Here is an 18,932-nt window from a genome sequence, read left to right as displayed (position 1 = left end):
GCTTCTTGTGGCTCCTCCTCTAATTAACTCAGAAGAGAAGATAGGATCCAAGTGTAGGAATCTGCAAGGTGTGAGAAGCAAAGCCCACCAGGGATGCTGAGCCCCCCCCCCCCCCCGCCAGCTTCCTTGTAAGGCCCTGCACATTTCTCCTCGAGCAAGCTACAGAACCTTCCAGCAAGGGATGAGCCCCATCTAAGAATCTTGCTTGCCCCCACCAGGGCCTGGAGACTACAGCAGGCCCAGGCCACCCCTGCCCATCATAGCTCTCTGCGAGGCACGTCCTCATCAGGCCATCTTCTTACAGATGGGCTGCCAGACCCTGCCCAGACTCTGATGTGGGGCGTGGCTGCAGCCGGGGGCCCTATGCTGAATGCTGCAGGGAGGCCGGGTGGACCAGAGAATGGCCGCGCGTGGCGAGGAGGAGTTGTGAAAGGTGAGCATGCAGGTGTGTTGTGTGGCTCCGAGTGGAATGGATCTCCAAATGCGAGAGTGACTGTGACAAGTATGCATGCCGGAGCTTATCAGATCTACGGAAGACATGCAAAGGATGGGTGATGAGACCAATAGAAAACCACCAAGCGTGGACTAGATGCTGCAGAATATGGAAAGGAGCTTGTACGCAGGGTCCAGGTCTCGACAGTGGCAGCTGTGGGAATCGCTGACCAGTCTGGAGCCACTGTTCTGCCATGGGTACCAAGTGGAGTGAGAGTTCAGGATGTCGGGGCGGGGGTGTACTCCAGGCCCCCAGGCAGAGGGCTCTGTGCTGGGGCTCCCCCAAGGGGGATCCCTGCCATAGGCAGGGTGGTGCCCCAGCTGACTGTCTCTTACCTTTGGTTTTAAAAGCAAAGTGACAGTGCTTGCACACATAGGGCCGGACGTCAGTGTGGGTGCGGATGTGTTTCTTCAGCATGCTGGGCTTCTTGCAGCGAATTCCACATTCCTCACAAACATATTTCCCTCGGCCGCGGCCTCGCACATATATATACTCTTCGTTTGATTTGTACCTGTGAGCAACAGGTGTCATGTAAAGGAGAAAAAAAAAGGGGGGAGGAGGGGCAAGAGGTCGAGTCCCACCTCAGAAGACCAGTGTGCTCCGTAGCTGCATCCAGCCAGGCGTGTTGGACACTGGGTGAGGGGGATGTGCTACAGAGGACCACAGAATTGAAAGGGACTCAGCTGCCCTGATGATCCACCGTGGGCCCCTGCAGCCCACTGTCAGATAGGTGGGATGGCATCTTCCCTTTCCCTGGAGCCACAGGAGCCAATTTTCCCCCCATGGCAGGAAAGGAAAGGACGCTAATGTTGCAAATTCCCTGCTGGCTGCCTTCCCACAGCCAGCTGCTGCCGTGGCTCTGCCACACAGAACAGCCAGTGGAGATCACCAAAGCCACAGAGAGAAAGAGAGAGAAACTCATAAAGTAAACAGGCGCTGCTGTTCATCAAGCCTTTCACCTGAAGTAAGTCACAGTCACGGTCGCCTCGCAAGGAAGAGCTAAACAGGTTCAGAGAGGTGAAGCATTCACCAGAGCACCTAGTCAGAAAGGGGCAGATGCACCTGCCCACATCAAGCTGTCCACCTCCCCGCAAGCAGGCAACAAAAGGAAAAGGCAGCCGACCAGGAAGCCACCCAAACAGGTGTACGGGGGAGGTTACAAGGGCCACCATTGTTTCCCTGGGTACAGACTGTGAGCCAGGGTCCCTGAGCTCTTTTCCTCACTCTATTTTGGCCAAGTTGCAAGTACATAGAACCTAAATTATTCCCAGCAGGCAAGGGAGGTCCTCAGCTCTCAATCTCTTGAGCAGGCAGTCCACTTTTGGGGGCTGCAAGATACCTCAGACCCCCAAGTCAGAATGTCATTCACACACCGAGAAAAAAAAAGCCCACAAGTCCCACAGGCACAGACGGGTAGCCAGCTCTGTGGTCTAAAACTATCTGTGCAGGTGTCCCGGTGAGGTGAAGAAGCGGGAAGGACAGCTCTGGAAGATCTGGAAGGTAACCTCCTGACTCAGGAGCTATGGACCACAAGACACCTGGCAAGAGGAGACGTGTCTCCTCAATGCCCTCAGCAAGAACTGCCCATCGCCTGCTCTCACAACAGGGGGCAGGTGGATGGCACAGAGATGACAGCGACTAGGACGTGAGGCTGGTAGCTCAGGGCTGAGATGTGACAAGGATGGGCCCAGAAGAGCAGCTCTTACGTAGGGAGCTACAGGCGGCAGTGGGAGGTTTGTCACATCCCATGCCTATAGACCCACGACCACACACTCAAGCCTACACACTCATGCCTCACACAGTCCCACACTCCTCACGATCGTGATCACACCGTTACAGCCAGACTCACACACTTCACACCTTCACACCAACAATCGCACGTCCCAAATACCCCATAGTCACCCTCATGTTCACTCAGTCACACACTCCTCACCCTCAGTCACACCCTCACACCAACAGTCACACACTGCTCACCCTCAAGTCACCCTTACACTCTCAGACCTACAGTCAGACACTCTTCAAGTACACGCACACCTCCACTCTCACACTCCCACCCCACAATTACACTCCACATAACTATCTATATCTAATCTCTCTATATCTATCTCATGTCTATCTATCTATCTATCTATCTATCTATCTATCTATCTATCTAATCTCTCTATATCTATATCTATCTCATGTCTATCTATCTATCTATCTATCTATCTATCTATCTATCTATCTATCTATCTTGTATTTAAAAAATTGCAGGCCTTAGGGGACAGTGAAGGGTCATTCCAAGAGGACCTTATGTACAAACACAGAGGTTGGCCTTCTAACGTTTCCCTTGTGTCCCTGGGACCCAGTCTTCAGGGGAAGCCGAGTTGAGACAGGCACCCTTTCCCCAATGGTGAGGATGGCTTTGTGCTGTAGACTCTGTCACCTGTCACCTGCTACAACCTCCAGTTGGCTCTTCTGGGTGGCTCCGGGCTACCACCTTAAACCACTCTTCCACGTCATACTGCTGTTCCCCACAGCCCCTCCGATGTGGGCTTTACTCAGCTCGTGGAAACCCAGAAGCGGCCCTAAGTGTCAGTCCATCTCGACCGCCCACTGGCCCCTGCGCTTCTCCCTCCACACCACATTAAAGAACATTCAGTTTTTGTAGAGTTTTTGTTTTCAAAGGGATACCTCTTACACCACCTAGTCACGTCTTATAGAGGTTGGGCGCCATCTGCTGGTCAGCACAGGGCAAGGCGTGCGCTAGGAGGATGGTGAGAGGCAGAAGGAAGAAGGGTTCTCAGCAAGGGCAAAGGAAGGGGTGTTAAAAGGTGCGGGGAGTTAGCCAGAAGAAGCAAGGAGACTAGGCAGGTTGTACAGGCTGCAATGATCCTTGGCCAGTTTAAAGAATCCAGAACTGTTGGAAGCTGTGTTACAGATAGGCAGAATCTCAACAAGATGCTGGTGCTGTGGGAAAGGTTTAGACTTGGGGTAGCACTAGGACAGGAGATTCGGGGTCGTTCTGGGTGTGGACTCTACGGTCCTTGGCAGCTGCCTGTTTAGAGGAGGGCTCAGAACGAGGGAGAATCAGACATCTTAGGCTTTCGCTTGCCTTGTTCTTGAGACTCATTCACAGGCTGGGAGCAAGGCAATGGCGGGGGGGGGGGGGGCGCTCATTTTAACAGCCGCGTGTAAGATACAGGTAAGAAAGATACGCAGAAGCATCGAGCACCCAGCTGGGACCTATGGATGCAGAATTCTGTAGGTTTGTGAAGGGTAAGATGGCCGGACAAGAGAACTGAAAGCTATTGGAGAGTTGCTGCTGCAGGTAGAGGCCTGGGAGGCGCGGGGGGGGGGGGGGGGGGGGGGGAGGGGAAGGTGTGCAGATCAACCTGCCTCAAACACAGCCAGGCCAGAGCCACAAGGACCAGGGACAGGGGTGAGCTTCATTGGTTTAGAAAGGGGCAGGGTGGCAGAGTTGCTGGTCATGGAGGGGCCTGAGGATGGTTGCTGATGGCTCAGGGATTTTGAAGAGGCAACTCTGGTTGAACACAGGGTTCAGCCCTGTGACTTACCAGCTCTTTGAAGGCTGGGGCCTCGTGGAACATCTTCCCCTTAGCACCCAAACGCCATGCAGATCTGCTGCCTACTCTTGGACAGTGCTGAATGTAGTTTCCCAAGGACTTGAGACCTGCCCTACTACAGCTAGGGAAGAATAACATTGCCATACACCCAGCCTTTCCTCTAGCCTGGGCTCGCACATCCAGGTGTTGGCAGCTGCAGAGTCAGGACTGAGGAGCAAATAAGCAAGGGTAGGGTGGGAGTTTGCCATCCCTTCCTCTGGTGGATACTTTCCCTTGGAGGCCCGAGTCACAGACTTCCTTTTACCAAGGAGGATGAGTGGCTGATGCCCTGTCAGGTGACTGCAAGACAGTCTAAAGCTAGTAGGCCTGGTGTAGGTGACTTATGATTCTGGTGACCCAAGTAGCTTCTCAAACTCCTACTGTCCACCTGTCCACTGCAGTCTGGACTAGCCAGAGTGTCAGCTAGTCTGGTTTTTTTTTTCTTGCATTAAAGAAAAAGAGACACCTCTAGGAATTTGGAATGTATTAGCTGTGGGGGAATCTTAGTATCAGATACCCTGGCTTTCTGAGATTCAGAGCTAGGCAGTGGGGGGTCCAGCAGAGTGGCCTCAGCTTTGCAGCTCCCAAATTGTACTGGGATAGGAAGCAGCCCTTTGTCCTTTGGTCTGAGGATGGGAAATTGTGTGTGTGTGTGTGTGTGTGTGTGTGTGTGTGTGTGTGTGTGTGTGTGCGTGCATGCATGCACAGATTGGCAACTGTTTTCTAGCTCCACCAGAGCTCTGAGCCTGGAGACTCCAAGGCAAAGAACACCTTCCAGGCAGGCCCTAGTCAGGAGGACTTCACCCCTCTAATCAAACTGGGGAGAGAAAAAGCGAGGATGCCATCATGCTCAAAGCTGCTAGGCCGCTGTGAATGGAGCCACCAGGACAGGGAGCCAGCTCTGATCTGTGTGCTATGACATATGACACAGTAGGTCTTAGACTGTGAGGTGAAGTCCCCTCCTGCTCTCAGCTGGTGATGCTGTACTGCGTATCTGGGCAGTCAGAGTGTGTGATGCCTTGGAGTGTGGCTCTGGACTCTCTGCTCTGGTGTTTCTAAGACCTGAAACTTCCAGCGAGCTGACAGGGGTTTGGCACAAAGCCAAACCAGATCACACCAGAGGAGGTGTACATCCGTCTTCCGCAGGTTCTGGAAGACGGGTGCAGTGGGAATGAGATGGCATGACAGGATGACCTTCTCAGGCTCTGCACACGACAAAGATGTAGCCACCATGCTGCACTGTAAGGCAGTAGGCTCCCTGTCACAAAGCCTGTGCTCCCCATCTCACCAGCCAGGTAGACAGCAAGGACGACGGAGCCGTGACTGTGAACTACTGGGCTATTGGTGAATACGCTTGTCCAAGCCATCATAGTACTGTCGAATGTATGTGCATTTTCTCATATAGCCTACATTCATTCCTAAGAACCAATGGAGGGTGGGCTGTACCAAGGATCAATGTATGTGTGTGGAGGGCCTGTGAGAAATGGAAGGCAGGGCACATGGTCTTTCTAATGGGTCAGGGGCTGCTGCCATCCAGCCAAAGGTGGCATGAAATTGCTATAGCTTTGTGGGTTTCTTGAGAAAACCACCAATCCAGAATTTAAAAAAAAAAAAAAACAACTAAAAATATCAGTGAACTTGTATAGCTTTTACTGGGCGCCAATTGCTGTTTTGAAAAGCTCATGTGTTACCTCATTCAGATCACGTGACAGTCGGTGAGCTCTGGGCTCCTTCCCACTCACACTGAGGAGACAGTTACAGAGCGGTCAAGCACCCTGCCGAAGCTCACAACATCAGTTAAGGAAACCAGAACTTGAACCTGGATACCTGCCTCCACAGTTCAGGAGCTTTAAAACCAACCAACCAACCAAATAAACAAACCAAAAGTGTGTAAGTCAAATAAAATTCAAGGAGACAGAGCCCCAACCTGGAACTAAGCTAGCACAAGGCAATTTCCCTCAGGCCATACAGCTGAGTGGTTGCAGGGACATTTACTTTTTCAAGCTCGTGACTTCTCTCCGCTGAGCTAGGCCATTCTCTTGGATAAGGGGATGGTCATCATGGTCTCCAGGTTACTCCCTGAAGCAGAGATGCTCCAAGGCCACTATCTCACACACCATTCAGGCTCAGCTGTAAGACTCTCGCTTCCCTTCCAACTTTGGATATATAAAAGGCCTTTCAACTCCCTGATTTTTATTATGACCTTTTGGCAAGTCTGATGACTTGTCACAGTCACACCAAGGGAGAAGAAGATGTGACTGGAAATGTGCACGCTGGGTGTCCCAGGAACTGAGAGCAGCCTTTGTCTGTGGGGGTGAAGTTCAGGGCCAGTGCCCAACAGTCAGCTGGCATAGGGAGATCCAGCCACGGCGAACTGGTTGAACCCAGAGAAACTTAAAAAAAAAAAACCGGAAAGATGTCTGTAGGGGAGGAGAAGCAGGTGCCAGGTGGCACTGCCTGCTGAGTCATGCACCAGTTAAAAATATTCAGTTGCCAACACAGCCCTTTAAGAAACTTTAAATGATGGGGCTTTGGGGTGGTGGTGGTGGCTCTGAGACCAGCAGGATGTATGAATCAGATCTGGACGCATCTCAGGTTCCTCTCTGGTCAGGATTCTGAAGAAAACACAGCATGTCTTGATGTTATCCCAGATGAGGGTTAATTAATGTGCATCCAGCCGAAGACCTGCTGGGCTGGGTCTTCCACAGAGGTAAAGAGCCCGCCAGCCCACAGAGGACTCCACTCAATACGCCTACGCTAGCTTTCAGCCGAGGGTCAGCACTTCTAGCCTGAGCCTGGGGCTGGTGAAAGGCCACAGGGCTCTGATCTTGGCCCCAGGGTATCTATAAAGCCACAAAACAAAAAAGATAGATGTATCGCTGCAGACAAGATCAAAGGACCAGACCTGGCAGAGGGGCAGCTGGCCATGGGTCTTGGGTCCTTTCAATCAAGAATGCCACTCACAAGAGTCCATGCCATGCAGGTCAGTAGGGAGAACCAACAAGGTATTTGACCTGTAACCCCTGGTGGGCATGGCAAGGAAGACGTAGATGTAGGAAGATTTGGAGGCCAGGGAGATGCGGGTTTTCTGAGGGCTTGTGGTGGTGGTGGCGGTGATGGTCTGTGACCCATCTCCCCAAGAGGCTTGATATTTCTTTACCTACTCATTTGTGTGTTTTCAAGCAAACCAGACCCCATTCTTGCAGCCTCTTTCCTCAGATGCATCACTTAAGGGTGTGGTACCTTCTAGAGGACCCTGTTGAAGGGCTTGTAAGGTTCTTGGATCTTCACAGAGAGGTAGCCCCTCTACATGATGACAGAGGTTCAAGTGTCTTTTCCTACAGGTTCCGTCTGAGCTCTGTCTCCAGAATTGAGCTCTGTGGTTCTCGGGGCTCAGACATCTCATTTGCAACAGGGCCTGGAGAGACCCTACATGTCCCATCGTGACTAACAGACAGCTCATCCAAACCCCCAGGGCACCATCACTGTATAAAGAGAAACAGAGGCTCATAAAGAGCCCACCATTGCAGAGGTTATCAACAGCGGAGTAGGAATTCACTAGCAGGTCCCCAGTCTCCAAGCCCAAGCCTTGTCATTTTTCAATTACAATCTAGAAAAGTGACCCTTGCAGAAAGAATAGCACCCAGTGAATCTCCGGCTCCAGGACCCACACAGCCTGGGACTTCCTGCTCTTGTTTCCAAAGAGGCCTAAAGATGAAAAAGGTGAGTGCTGCCTGTGAGACACAACTGAGAAAACTCAGGTCTCCATGCTCAGCCCTGCCAACAGATGCTCCATCTGTCCCTAGAGCCACATGTCCTTGGTCCTTGGTTGATTTGTTCCCTTTGTCTCTGGATTCCACAGTTACAGAAATTTCCCCTCCATTTGATGGGTTTGTCCACACAAGGCCGTACATGCTCTGGCTAAGCTGGCAGAAAGTCAAGCTGGTGGAAGGAAGGCATAAGGGAGGGGAAGGAAGTGCCGCTTCTCCTGAGCATGCCTTTGAGCTGAGATAACCCCAGCATCGACTCTGGCTGCTCCCAAAGCCTGTAAGCACTGGCACTCTCCCATGTGCCCTTCTGAGCCTTGGAAGGTTGGAATGGCGCCTCCACACAGACCCGGGGGACAGGTAAAGCCATGGCCTTCACTGAAGAGTTCTTTGGAGGGAAGTGGAGTGGCTGAATTTACTTTCTAAGCAGTCGACTAGTTGTCATTTACTAAAGATGGGGGACATATTAGTGATTTTTGTTGTCACTGTGACCAAATACCTGATAAGAAGCAACGTACGGAGGAAGGAGAAAAGAGACAGTCCACCACAGAGGGGCTGCTCACACCCACGCAGAGAGAAATGCTGCTACCCCTCAGCCTCGTCCCTGCCCCTTTCCAGCCAGAGCTCCTGGTCCATGGGATGGTACCGCATGTGTTTCTGTGGGTCTTCCCTCCTCAGTTAAACACCTCTGGGGCACTCTCATCAACACATCCAGAAGTGTGCATCCTAGGTGATTGTTTCCAAGTCCACTGAAGTGAACAGCATGGTAGGAGAACTTACCCTACGTCCCTTCCTCCCTCCTTTTCCATCCCACCCCAAGCCCCCTTTTCAGTACACTAATCCCACAATTATACCTGCAGGACGAGAGAAAACTAGCAGTAAAACGTTGGGAGTTGTCAAGAAATGAGTGGATGGAAAAGATTTGGCCAAGCCAAGAAAATGGAGGGACAGCGTAGAGGCAACCCAACGTCAATCACAGGAGGAGGAGACGGAGGGCCATCTTCCCTTCTGCCTATCATTGCCAGAGAATACCCTCCTCCTGGATGCTCTTTCCCTTTCTCTCACCTTCATCTCCCCAGGTAACCCCGTCTAGTCAGAGCCTCAAATTGCACCCTCATACTGACACGTCCCACATGTGTATTTCCAGCTCAGGCCTGTCTTTTGAGATGCAGACTCAAGTACCAATTGCCGATGGATGCCTCCCTGAATCCCTCATGTGGATGAAGGGCTTGGGCTTTCAAATTACACGCTCCCTCCATCCAGGGTCAGAGAGCCACTCTTCCAACTTGGTTCCTGTGTTCACCTCTGCCTTGCCATGTGCCCAGGAGTTATGGAGGCTACACTTAAAGTAGCCATGCTTCATTTCAGTCTTCCTGTGCCTTTGTCGGGAGTCCCATGGTTCCAACCCTACTGTCCTTGCCATGGCCCTCACAGCTGGCCTCTGGAAGACCTAACATTGTCTCATAATGTCTTATGGTAACAATGACCTGCCAGCTCCTTTGGACTCACACTATCCCACAGTCTTCACGGCCTTGGTAACCACTACTTTACACCAAAATTTATGTTGTCTTCCCCAGTAGAGACAGAATGATCAGATTTGAGGGCACCAAGAAAAATAGAGCAAAGACGGCATGGCCTGTGTGAGAGGTCAGATACCCAACTCCCCAGTCCGCAGCAAGGAGACGGCAAGGGTCAGCTGTGCCCACAGCTAAGGATCAGAGAAGACTGGGAGTGAGTGACATCTGCAAGGGGCAGGTCACTGTTGACCTTGACAAAGCAGCTGCTAAGGTAAGAGAGGCCCCGGGCTGCCTGGAACGGAGCTGAGGAGGAGGAAGAGAAAAGGGATGGACACAAGCCAGAGTCGACTGCTCTGGGGTTCTTTCTTTACATTTATTTTGTTTTATTTTTGGATTTTTATCTTACATGTATGAGGTGGGGTTTTTTTTTTTGCCTGCATGTGTACCATCTGCATGCTTGGTGCCCACAGATGCCCTGGAACTGGGGTTTTTGATGGCAGATGGTTGTGAGCCAACATGTGGGTGATGAGAATTGAACCCAGGTCTTACGCAAAAGCAGTAGGTACTCTAAACTGCTGAGCCATCTCTCTAGCACAATGTGCTTATTTTTAATTTTTTTGTGTGTATTCATACCTATGCATATATATACATATATCTATGTACATACACATGTATGTATGTATACATACACATACTAATATATACAAATACGAATGTGTGTGTGTATGTGTGTATGTGTGTGTGTGTGTGTGTGTGTGTACCATGTGCATGTCTGATGCCTGAAGCAGCCAGAAGATAAGCATTGGAGCCCCTGGAACTTAGACGCTATTGTTAGCCACCACATGGGTGCTGAGAACTGAACGTGGGTCTTCTGCAAGAGCAAAAAGTGACATTAACTGCTGAGCCATCTCTCCAGTCCCTGGGAGTTTTTTTTTTTAATCAATCATTCTTTCTTTCTTATTTATTTATTTATATATTTATTTATAAACAACTAGTATTTGTTTGTTTGTTTGTTTAAACAACTAGTAAAATGCAGCTATCCTAGAAGTGATTTTTGAAGTGGAAACAAACTTGCATGTGTTTATTTGCATGAAGTGAGGTTGAACCCGCTGGGGTTGGGGCTCTTCCTGGAAACATAGGTTCTTTCCTTAGCACCTGGGTCCTTCTGACACAGTCCTGTGGAGAGAGGGTGGGGCTGCAGGCCTCCCTGTTCTACCTTTAGGGAGTAGGAACCTCAGCTCACAGTGAAGCTTAGGTGTCTCTTCTCTGTGTTCCCATTATAAGCTGAGGCTGGGTGTCACCTGCTGCTCATAGCCAGCTCTGTGAGGCCCTCCCCTAACGGAACCAGCCTCCCTGACCTTCACTAGCTTCATTCGTCACTTCCTCAGACCTTAGCACACACAACCGGCCTGGACGGGCCATGGCCAGCCACTGCCATCAGCCAGGTCCATCCTTTCCATCCCAGGAGCTTCTATGCCAGCCACAAGGCTGAGTTTCTAGCTTCCCTTGCAGCAAAGGCACTTGAATTAGAACAACATGGTCACTACAACTCAAGGGATAATGTAACTGGGTGTGCAAACGCTCCTTCACAGAATGAGCCCTTCCAAAACTTTAAGGCAAGTCGGGGGTGGGGTGGGGTTCTGCATGTAATCCAGCATAGTGCCATGGGTACTCCCCGATGCTGCCGGGAAAAGGCAGGCTTTGTTCAGGTGTAAAAGTAGCAGTGAACACAGAGACTATGGGCTGGGAAGTCAGGGCAGTCCACAGGAGCCATCACTGCATTAAAAAAAAAATGCACTGCCCTAGGACCAAGCCAAGATGAGACTTGGTACGGTATCACGGACACTGTCTATGGTGTGCAAGTACGAGGACCTCAGAAGCTCACCAGACAGGGCTAGTGCTTGTTTTTGAAGATCAGGTGGGTTTGACAAAGGGGCAGGGGCCACAGGCCGCAGAAGGCGGAGGAACCTGGGCAGGTTTAGACTACCAGACCTGAGTTAAAATGGATTCTGCAGGTGAGAGCCACAGAAGGGTAGATGGGAAGAACCATGCGGAAAGGTGCTCAGGGGCACTGGTATTGGAGGTTGGATGGCAGGGCGCAGAAGGAGAGAGAGAGAGAGAGAGAGAGAGAGAGAGAGAGAGAGAGAGAGAGAGAGAGAGAGAGAGAGAGAAGCCATTCTGAGCCCTTGACTACTTAACATGGACACCAGACTTTGGGGACCGCGTGGAATCTAGGGAGAAGGTGTCTGAGATGATGTTGGTGATGTTGAGGTTTTACCATGAAGGTTTCATCATCTGAAGTCCAAAGGTTGCAGGAGATGCTGTGTGGTGGTTGGAGTGAGAATGACCCCATATTTGAATGTTTCCTTCCAAGCCTAGAATGTTTCCCAGAATGTTTCTAGCCTAGTCTGCTGGGCTGTTTAAGGAAGGATTAGGAGGTGTGGCCTTTTTGGAGGAGGTATATCATTGGGGGTGGGCTTTGGAGGATTTAAAAGCTCACCCCAGGCCTAGTCATCATCTCTCTCCGCCTGTAGTTAAGATGTGAGCTCTCAGCCACTGCTCCAACACCAGCTGCCGTGCTCCCTGCCATGGTGGTCATGGACTCACCCTCTGAAACTGTAAGCACACTCCAAATTCAGTGATTTCTTTTATAAATTGCCTTGGTCATGGTCTCTTCACAGCAATACAACAGTAACTAAGACACCATGAGTGGGAAGCATGGGCCTTGCTTATCTGTGCTGAGTTTGCAGAGCGGTGGGTCTCCTAGGAAAAGATGCCAGAAGCATCCAAAGCAAATGTCTGGAGCTCAGGAGTGATGGTCCAGCTGTGGCCTCAGATATTGCAGCAACAGCTGTGAGAAGCCTGAAGCCAAACAGTTGGATGGCACGAGCAAGGGAGACAGTCTTGGCAAGAATGAAACGAAGTCTCAATGGTCACATCTGGAGAGCTCTGACCAGCCTCTGTCCACACCACCCAGCCTGGCCCTCTAGCTCTGGGAAGCCCTCTGTGGCTACTGTGGGCATCTCAGCCCTGATGGTCCTTACCTCTGCACAGGGTTTTGTATTGCTGCCTTGGTCTGGTCCACAAGCCATCTAAATCCTGGATGACAGTTGATACTGAGTTGCTGTAACTTCTAGCTGAAAGCATCCGCAGGGCACAGACTAACTCTATCCTCCACGACAGATGGACCAATTGATCAACTGCCAGACTGAGGGTCAAGGACAAGGAGAATGCGATGCAAAGACTCGAGGAAGCTGAGCACACAGAGAATCCGTCATCTGCCCTTGGCTTCCTAGCTCATCATGTGAGTAGGCTCTGTTTACACCTTACACGGGTACCACGGGGAAGCTAACCAGTAGCAGGTGCATGGAAAGTAGACCAGAGTCCCACCAGTGCTATCAGCGTAGTGTTTTAAGTTCTCGAAGGCAGAGGTATGACTGGGATTGTCCCTCCCCACTCACAAGGTCCTAGACTACACAACTCTCTGCAGTCAGTGCACGAGAGCCCAGGGCCATGGATGGTGCGTTAGCAATGGCACACAGTGCGCTCGCTGTTCTGCCTTGCTTCCCCTCTGGGCCTTTGCTTCAGTCAGTGAGAAGGCCTCATTGTAGACTGCTCTCCAGTATGTACTTCAGTGAAACAAGATGCTGTGTGTGTTAAGAAAGGAAAGAAATAGAATAAAGCACCGAGGTTAAGAAGAAAACCTTAGTGTGAACAGATGGGCAGGCCTTAAGGATGCGTTGAGGATCCCGGGATGGGTGCGTCCTTGGAGACAGACAGGTGAGGCAGGTACTTGGTCAGTCCTGGTTCCACCCATGAGATGCTGGGGAGGTGTCCTCAGGTATGTATCCACATGAAGCGATCCCCCTTTCCACATTAGCCAACATCCCTAGTGCGTAACACATACCCCGTGAAAGAAGAGGGTTCACCAGAAGCAAAGGGCAGGAAGCACAGCAGAGCCTGGGTAGGAGTCAGGGTTGGGGCAGCCGGATTGAGGGTGGAAAGGACCTGATTGTTGATGCCCATGTGACCAGCTATAAGAGTGAGGATGACACGTCCCATAGCCAAGAGCAGAGTGAGGGACTTCAGGTGGAGACAAAGATCTGGGTACAGGTGAGAGACACGTTGGCATCCACATGGTGAGTCTGTGGGAACCATATCCTTTCTTGGCCTCATGGGGCTTATGTTTTTTTTTTTTTAAAGATTTATTTATGATGTATACAGTATGCATCAGATCTCATTATAGATGGTTGTGAGCCACCATGTGGTTGCTGGGAATTGAACTCAGGACATCTGGAAGTGCAGTCAGTGCTCTTAACCGCTGAGCCATCTCTCCAGCCCCTCATGGGGCTTATGTTATTGGCACAAGCCTGTTGCTGTCCCCTTCATAGAGGAGGAGGATGGCAAAGGCATAGCCTCCAAGCCTGGTAGCATGAGAGCACAAAGCCACATGGGGGCGCTCTAACCAAATGGCAGGCACAGAAAGCCACCATTCCCCACGTGGGGCTGTGACGTGCCTCTCATTCTGTTTTTTTTTGTCAACGGGGACATCTTTTGTATTGTGGGTGTGCTTCAGGGATGTTCACCATATCCTGACCCTGTCCCTGTCAAAACCACGTCCTGCTCCAGAGAGCCCTTCTAGCCACTACAAAATGCCGACTTTTCCAGAGACTTCTACACCTGTCACTGTGTGTCTCTATGACAAGTGACACTTGCAGGTGCTGGAGAAGGAGAGTTCCCAGTGATGGCCCATGTTGTTGGAGGCTTGTAGAGATTGCTATCGTCAGAACTGTATAGAACTGGTACCACTCTGATCACAACAGGGACACAGACACAGGACCGTCTCACAAACATGTGGCCACACAGAACACAAAGTGCACAGAGGACTTCCACAAAGTACATCTGAAGCCAGATGCCCTTCTAGAGCCTGGAGCATGTGGGGGTGGGGTACAGGGTATGTGTGTGTGTGTGTGTCCCAGCGTGGCAAAAATAGTAAGTCCTGGGCCTGCCAGTGGGTAGGGCAGGAAACAGTGTAAAGAGTGTGCAATGACTCTTTGGCACTGTGAGGAACGGGATGTGACCAGGGTGGCCTGGGCAGGACAGAGGCAATACATTCTAAAGGAAACAGGCTTGTAATTGGGGACTCTACATCACCTTGATGTTGGACTGAGAACCTGGACAAGATCTGTAGACACGAAGATGGAGAGAGAACCTTGGCTCTTTCGTATCTTTACCAAGGATCCCTGGTGGTGTTTGCAAAACGAATGATGCCTTGGGAGTCCCCACAAGGCAGAGAGGCCCTTTGGGAGCTACAGGCACCTGTAGGCACCCCATAGCCAGGAGCCACTGGCTACCTCTGTGCGCAGGTGATGGGCGGTGTCCACACAGGCAGCCGACTGCAAACAAGGCCTGAACCTTACCCTCCTTCGAAGATCTTGACCCTCGCCGGCTCTCCTCTCTTGGAAGTGGGGGTACCCTCCTCTGTCTTCCCTCGCTTTTCTTCCTTCTCCACTCTAGCTGGGTCTTTCTGGCTCTCCAGGGAAACCAGCGACGGGAGGTGCACCTGAACTCCATCAGGAGGACAAAACCAAGATTGGTTAAGCGTGCATACTGGGTCAAGTACAAAAACACATGTGCCCACACGGTCTTTCAATTTGTACCCAGTCCTCTTCTATAGACTCAAGGATTGGCCACAAGAGACAAAGTCTCCTCCAAGCTGTGTTTTGACCCCTCTCAGGATCATTTTCCCCTGAGAGGCAGAGGTGGGTCTTTGTGCTCTATGCTAGCCTTGGGGCCTTTTGGGAAATGTCTCCTTCAACTTGGTCACCTCAGTACTCAAAATGGGATAAAAAGAAAAAAAAAAAGACACTTAAGTCATGCTGAAGAAATAAGTGAAGGCTTGGTGGTGCCTCACAGATTAACTGTGGTGTTCTTAGATCAGAAAGCTAAAGTAGCCCATGAGGTTAAGGATGTGGCTGCAGGAAAGCACAGGTCTCCTGCTTCCAGTACTAGCCCTCCTGAGCCAGCATCAAAGACAGAAACCATAGACCCCAGCACCCAGAACCAGCCTGAGAGTGGGCATCAGGGTATACATTCTCTGTTAAGAGCAATGGGCCTCAGTGAGCCCTGGTTCTGGGGTGGGAACTGACACTGGTCTGGAACTTCCCAGACTTTTCCAGTGGCCTCAGAATATATTCTCTAAATCTGAGGCAGGGGGAAGATATACCTTTACATAGGGTGCTGGTGCCCATGGAGCTGAGATAAGGGTCACCTGACTGGTAACCAGGAGATGTGCCTGATAGATCACTGGAGGCCAGGACATCCTTAGGTAGACTATTACAGCTTCGAGGCCTCCTAGGGCATTTAAAAAAGATTTTATCTATCTATCTACCTATCTATCTATCTATCTATCTATCTATCTATCTATCTATCTATTTTTGTTTTTTTGAGACAGGGTTTCTCTGTGTAGCCTTGGCTGTCCTGGACTCACTTTGTAGACCAGGCTGGCCTCGAACTCACAGTTGTCCACCTGCCTCTGCTTCCCAAGTACTGGGATTACAGGTGTGCGCCATCATGCCAGACCTAGATTTTATTTTTATTTATGGTGTGTGTGTGTGTGTGTGTGTGTGTGTGTGTGTGTGTGTGTGTGTGTATTCTTGTGCACAGAAAAGAGCAGGGCATCAGATCCCCTGGAGCTGGAGTCATAGGCAGTTGCAAACCATTTCATGTGGGTGTTGGGATCTAAACTCTTGTCCTCTGTAAGGACAGTAAGCACTCTTAACAAAGAAGCCATCTCTCTAGCCCTGGCAAAGACCATTTTAAAGATCCATTCAGAAACCAACTTCTGTGACTTGATGACCCCCATGGAATCTCTCCTAATGGGAGGAGAGAACAGAAGCCAAACTCAGGTCTATAGAGCTGTGCTGGTGGAAGCCAGGCACTCAGATCTCCAGGGCATACTTCCTACTCTCATCCTGGCCTGTAATCCACAGAGTGGCCTACGGGTCCATTACAGGCAGGTAGACAGTGTCTCTCTTGCTACCTGATGCCAGAGGAGGTGGGTTTGGGTGGTAGTGATGTTCCAGGAAACAGTGCTAAGAGTGAGCAGGGGGCCAAGGACCCATGGTAGCACTGAACAGTAATATGGATCATGTACACTAAGACATACATACACATAGCTTCACTGGCCAGCACTGTTACCTGTATACTTATGGTTAGCCACCTCATAACCTATGAGTTAGGTTAGTATCACCCCTCATTTTCAGATGAATAAACCAAGATACACAGAGATGAGGTGAAAAGCCCATGGTCACACAGCTGGATAAGTGAAATAAGGGGACTCAAACCTGGGCAATTCAGGACCCCATATCCTTGCTCCCATTGTGGCAGGGCTGTCGTTAAAGTGAGGCCAACGGAAGAAAAACAAAGGAAGAAAAATCTTAAGGAGAGAAATACGACTGCAAGACGGATGGTTATGCAAGCATGGGTCTCTCCAGGATCTAAATGTGACCAAATTCAAATGTGCTGTACCTGCAAGATAGAAGCTAAGCCAGGCTTCCTAATGCATAGGTAAATGGCATTATCAGAATGGAAGACAGCAGCTACAAGGTGACAATTGTTGGCTGAGCATGCAGAAGAGCTCAAACCATTGCCAGGTACAGACTGGGTGGTGTTGAGGTTGTCAGAGGGTGAGTCTCCCATCACTGGAGACACACAAGCAAGGAGTGGGGGGGTGTGTAGAAAGGCCTCAGCTTGCAGACCATGCTGTTATGTTAATGTGTGCACTTTGGGTAGGAAAATTCGAACAAAATTGACAATTTCAAGGAAATGTCTACAGGTTTTTAGCTCATTTTAGGAAAGCAGCAGGATGAAGTAATGGTTGTCAAATTAGGAGATGAGAAACCAACACGCTGACACTTATCATCAAGGAACAGGACGGCTCACACCTGTTTCAAAGGGTTTGCGAATGAGCTCTAGTTCTGAATTTGACCTTTGTCATTTACACTGTGGCCCTGTGCAAGTTACTAAGCCTTTCTCAACTTTGATTTATTTTCCTCTTATACCATGGTTTTCCAAGGCTTTATTAGAACAAAAGTAAAGCTTAGTACGGTATCTGCCACACAGCTGGTGCCCCAAAAGTTATGAATATAATTATGCCAGCATCTTGGCAATAGCTATAGTTTGTGGTAGTTACTGCAAAGGTGGAAATCCTTTCCAGAGACATCTGTGGACTGACGAGGACATCAGAGAATAAATTTGGAAAGCAGTTTGTGAAGAATATCCCAGAGCTCAGGGCACCTCTGATACGACTTCCATCCTCACAGTGGAAACAGAAGATATTTGGGAAGCATTTGGGAAGCTGCAGACCCAGATCTACTCCCATGTCCACAATAGAAGTCTGGGTTCCAATATATGTGTGGATGTGGTCAAAGCACTTGGTTGGGATGGTTGCCTGTGAACATCATTAACTTTGCAGTTATCTTTCAAAAGTAACTAAGTACCTCAAGTAATAAAGAGGAGGAGGAGGAGGAGGAGGGGAAGGGGAAGGAGAAGAAGGAAAAGGAGAAGGAGGAGGAGGAGAGAAGAAGAAGAAGAAGAAAGAACAAGAAGAAGAAGAGGAGGAGGAAGGGAAGAAGGAGGAGGAAGAAGAGGAGGAGGGGGAGGAGGAGGAGGAGAAGAAGAAGAAGAAAAAGAACAAGAAGAAGAAAGAGGAGGAGGAGGGGAAGAAGAAGGAGGAGGAAAAGGAGGAGGAGGAGGGGGAGGAGGAGGAGGAGGAGGAGGAGGAGGAGGAGAAGAAGAAGAAGAAGAAGAAGAAGAAGAAGAAGAAGAAGAAGAAGAAAAAAAGAACAAGAAGAAGAAAGAGGAGGAGGAGGGGAAGAAGAAGGAGGAGGAAGAGGAGGAGGAGGGGGAGAAGGAGGGAGGAGGAGGAAGGAGGAGGAGGAGGAGGAGGAGGAGGAGAAGAAGAAGAAGAAGAAGAAGAAGAAGAAGAAGAAGAAGAAGAAGAAGAAGAAGTAGAGTCTCTTTATAGTCAGATAGGTCTGCTTAGCTCAAATTCTGGAGTTGCCAAATGTTTGCCCCAAGTCCTTGACCTCCTTCAGCCTCTGACCCCAGGTTACCTCATCTGTAAACAGAGAAGTGATGCTGCCTTACAGATGGAGATGAGCTGTGACTGGGTGGAGAGGTGCATTGCAGCCCACTTCTATGTGCCATCTTATAGGAGAGGTCTTTTCAGGAATAGTTTGTGTCAAATGTGAAAATAGGATGATTTTTTAAGGGATAATAGAGGATAAAAATAGCAGATATAGATAAAAATTTAAAATGTAGAAAGAAACTAATAGGGCAATGGAAAGGGTTGGAATAAAGTTCTAAAATTGCCAAAAAGCATCCCAACCAATAATGTTTCCCATCCCTGCTCTTTGGAGAACCCCTCTTTACCTTGCTGAGCCTGAATGTTTGATTTTACAGTAGAAGCATTGTGGAAAAGTAGAGCAACTTTGCTGATAACATTATTCCAATGATGTTAGGGACACAAGAGCAGAGAAACCCAATG

At 49.9% G+C, this 18,932-nt stretch overlaps 1 protein-coding gene across 6 annotated transcripts in view; it reads right to left on the bottom strand.

The window, feature by feature from the left end:
• Positions 1-18,932, bottom strand: part of HIVEP3 (HIVEP zinc finger 3) — a 404,246-nt gene that overhangs the window by 14,597 nt on the left and 370,717 nt on the right. For all 6 annotated transcript variants that reach the window (XM_084785076.1, XM_084785081.1, XM_084785078.1 and 3 more), the window contains 2 exons: positions 14,803-14,945; positions 829-1,004 (listed from right to left, as the gene is read on the bottom strand). In XM_084785076.1, the coding sequence (XP_084641202.1) occupies positions 829-1,004; positions 14,803-14,945 (319 nt within the window). The remainder of the gene's footprint in view (positions 1-828; positions 1,005-14,802; positions 14,946-18,932) is intronic.

This window comes from Acomys minous, assembly GCF_964271855.1.
Source record: "Acomys minous genome assembly, chromosome: 6".
In the NCBI taxonomy this organism is placed as follows: domain Eukaryota; kingdom Metazoa; phylum Chordata; class Mammalia; order Rodentia; family Muridae; genus Acomys; species Acomys minous.
This window is presented reverse-complemented; position numbering and strand designations above follow the sequence as displayed.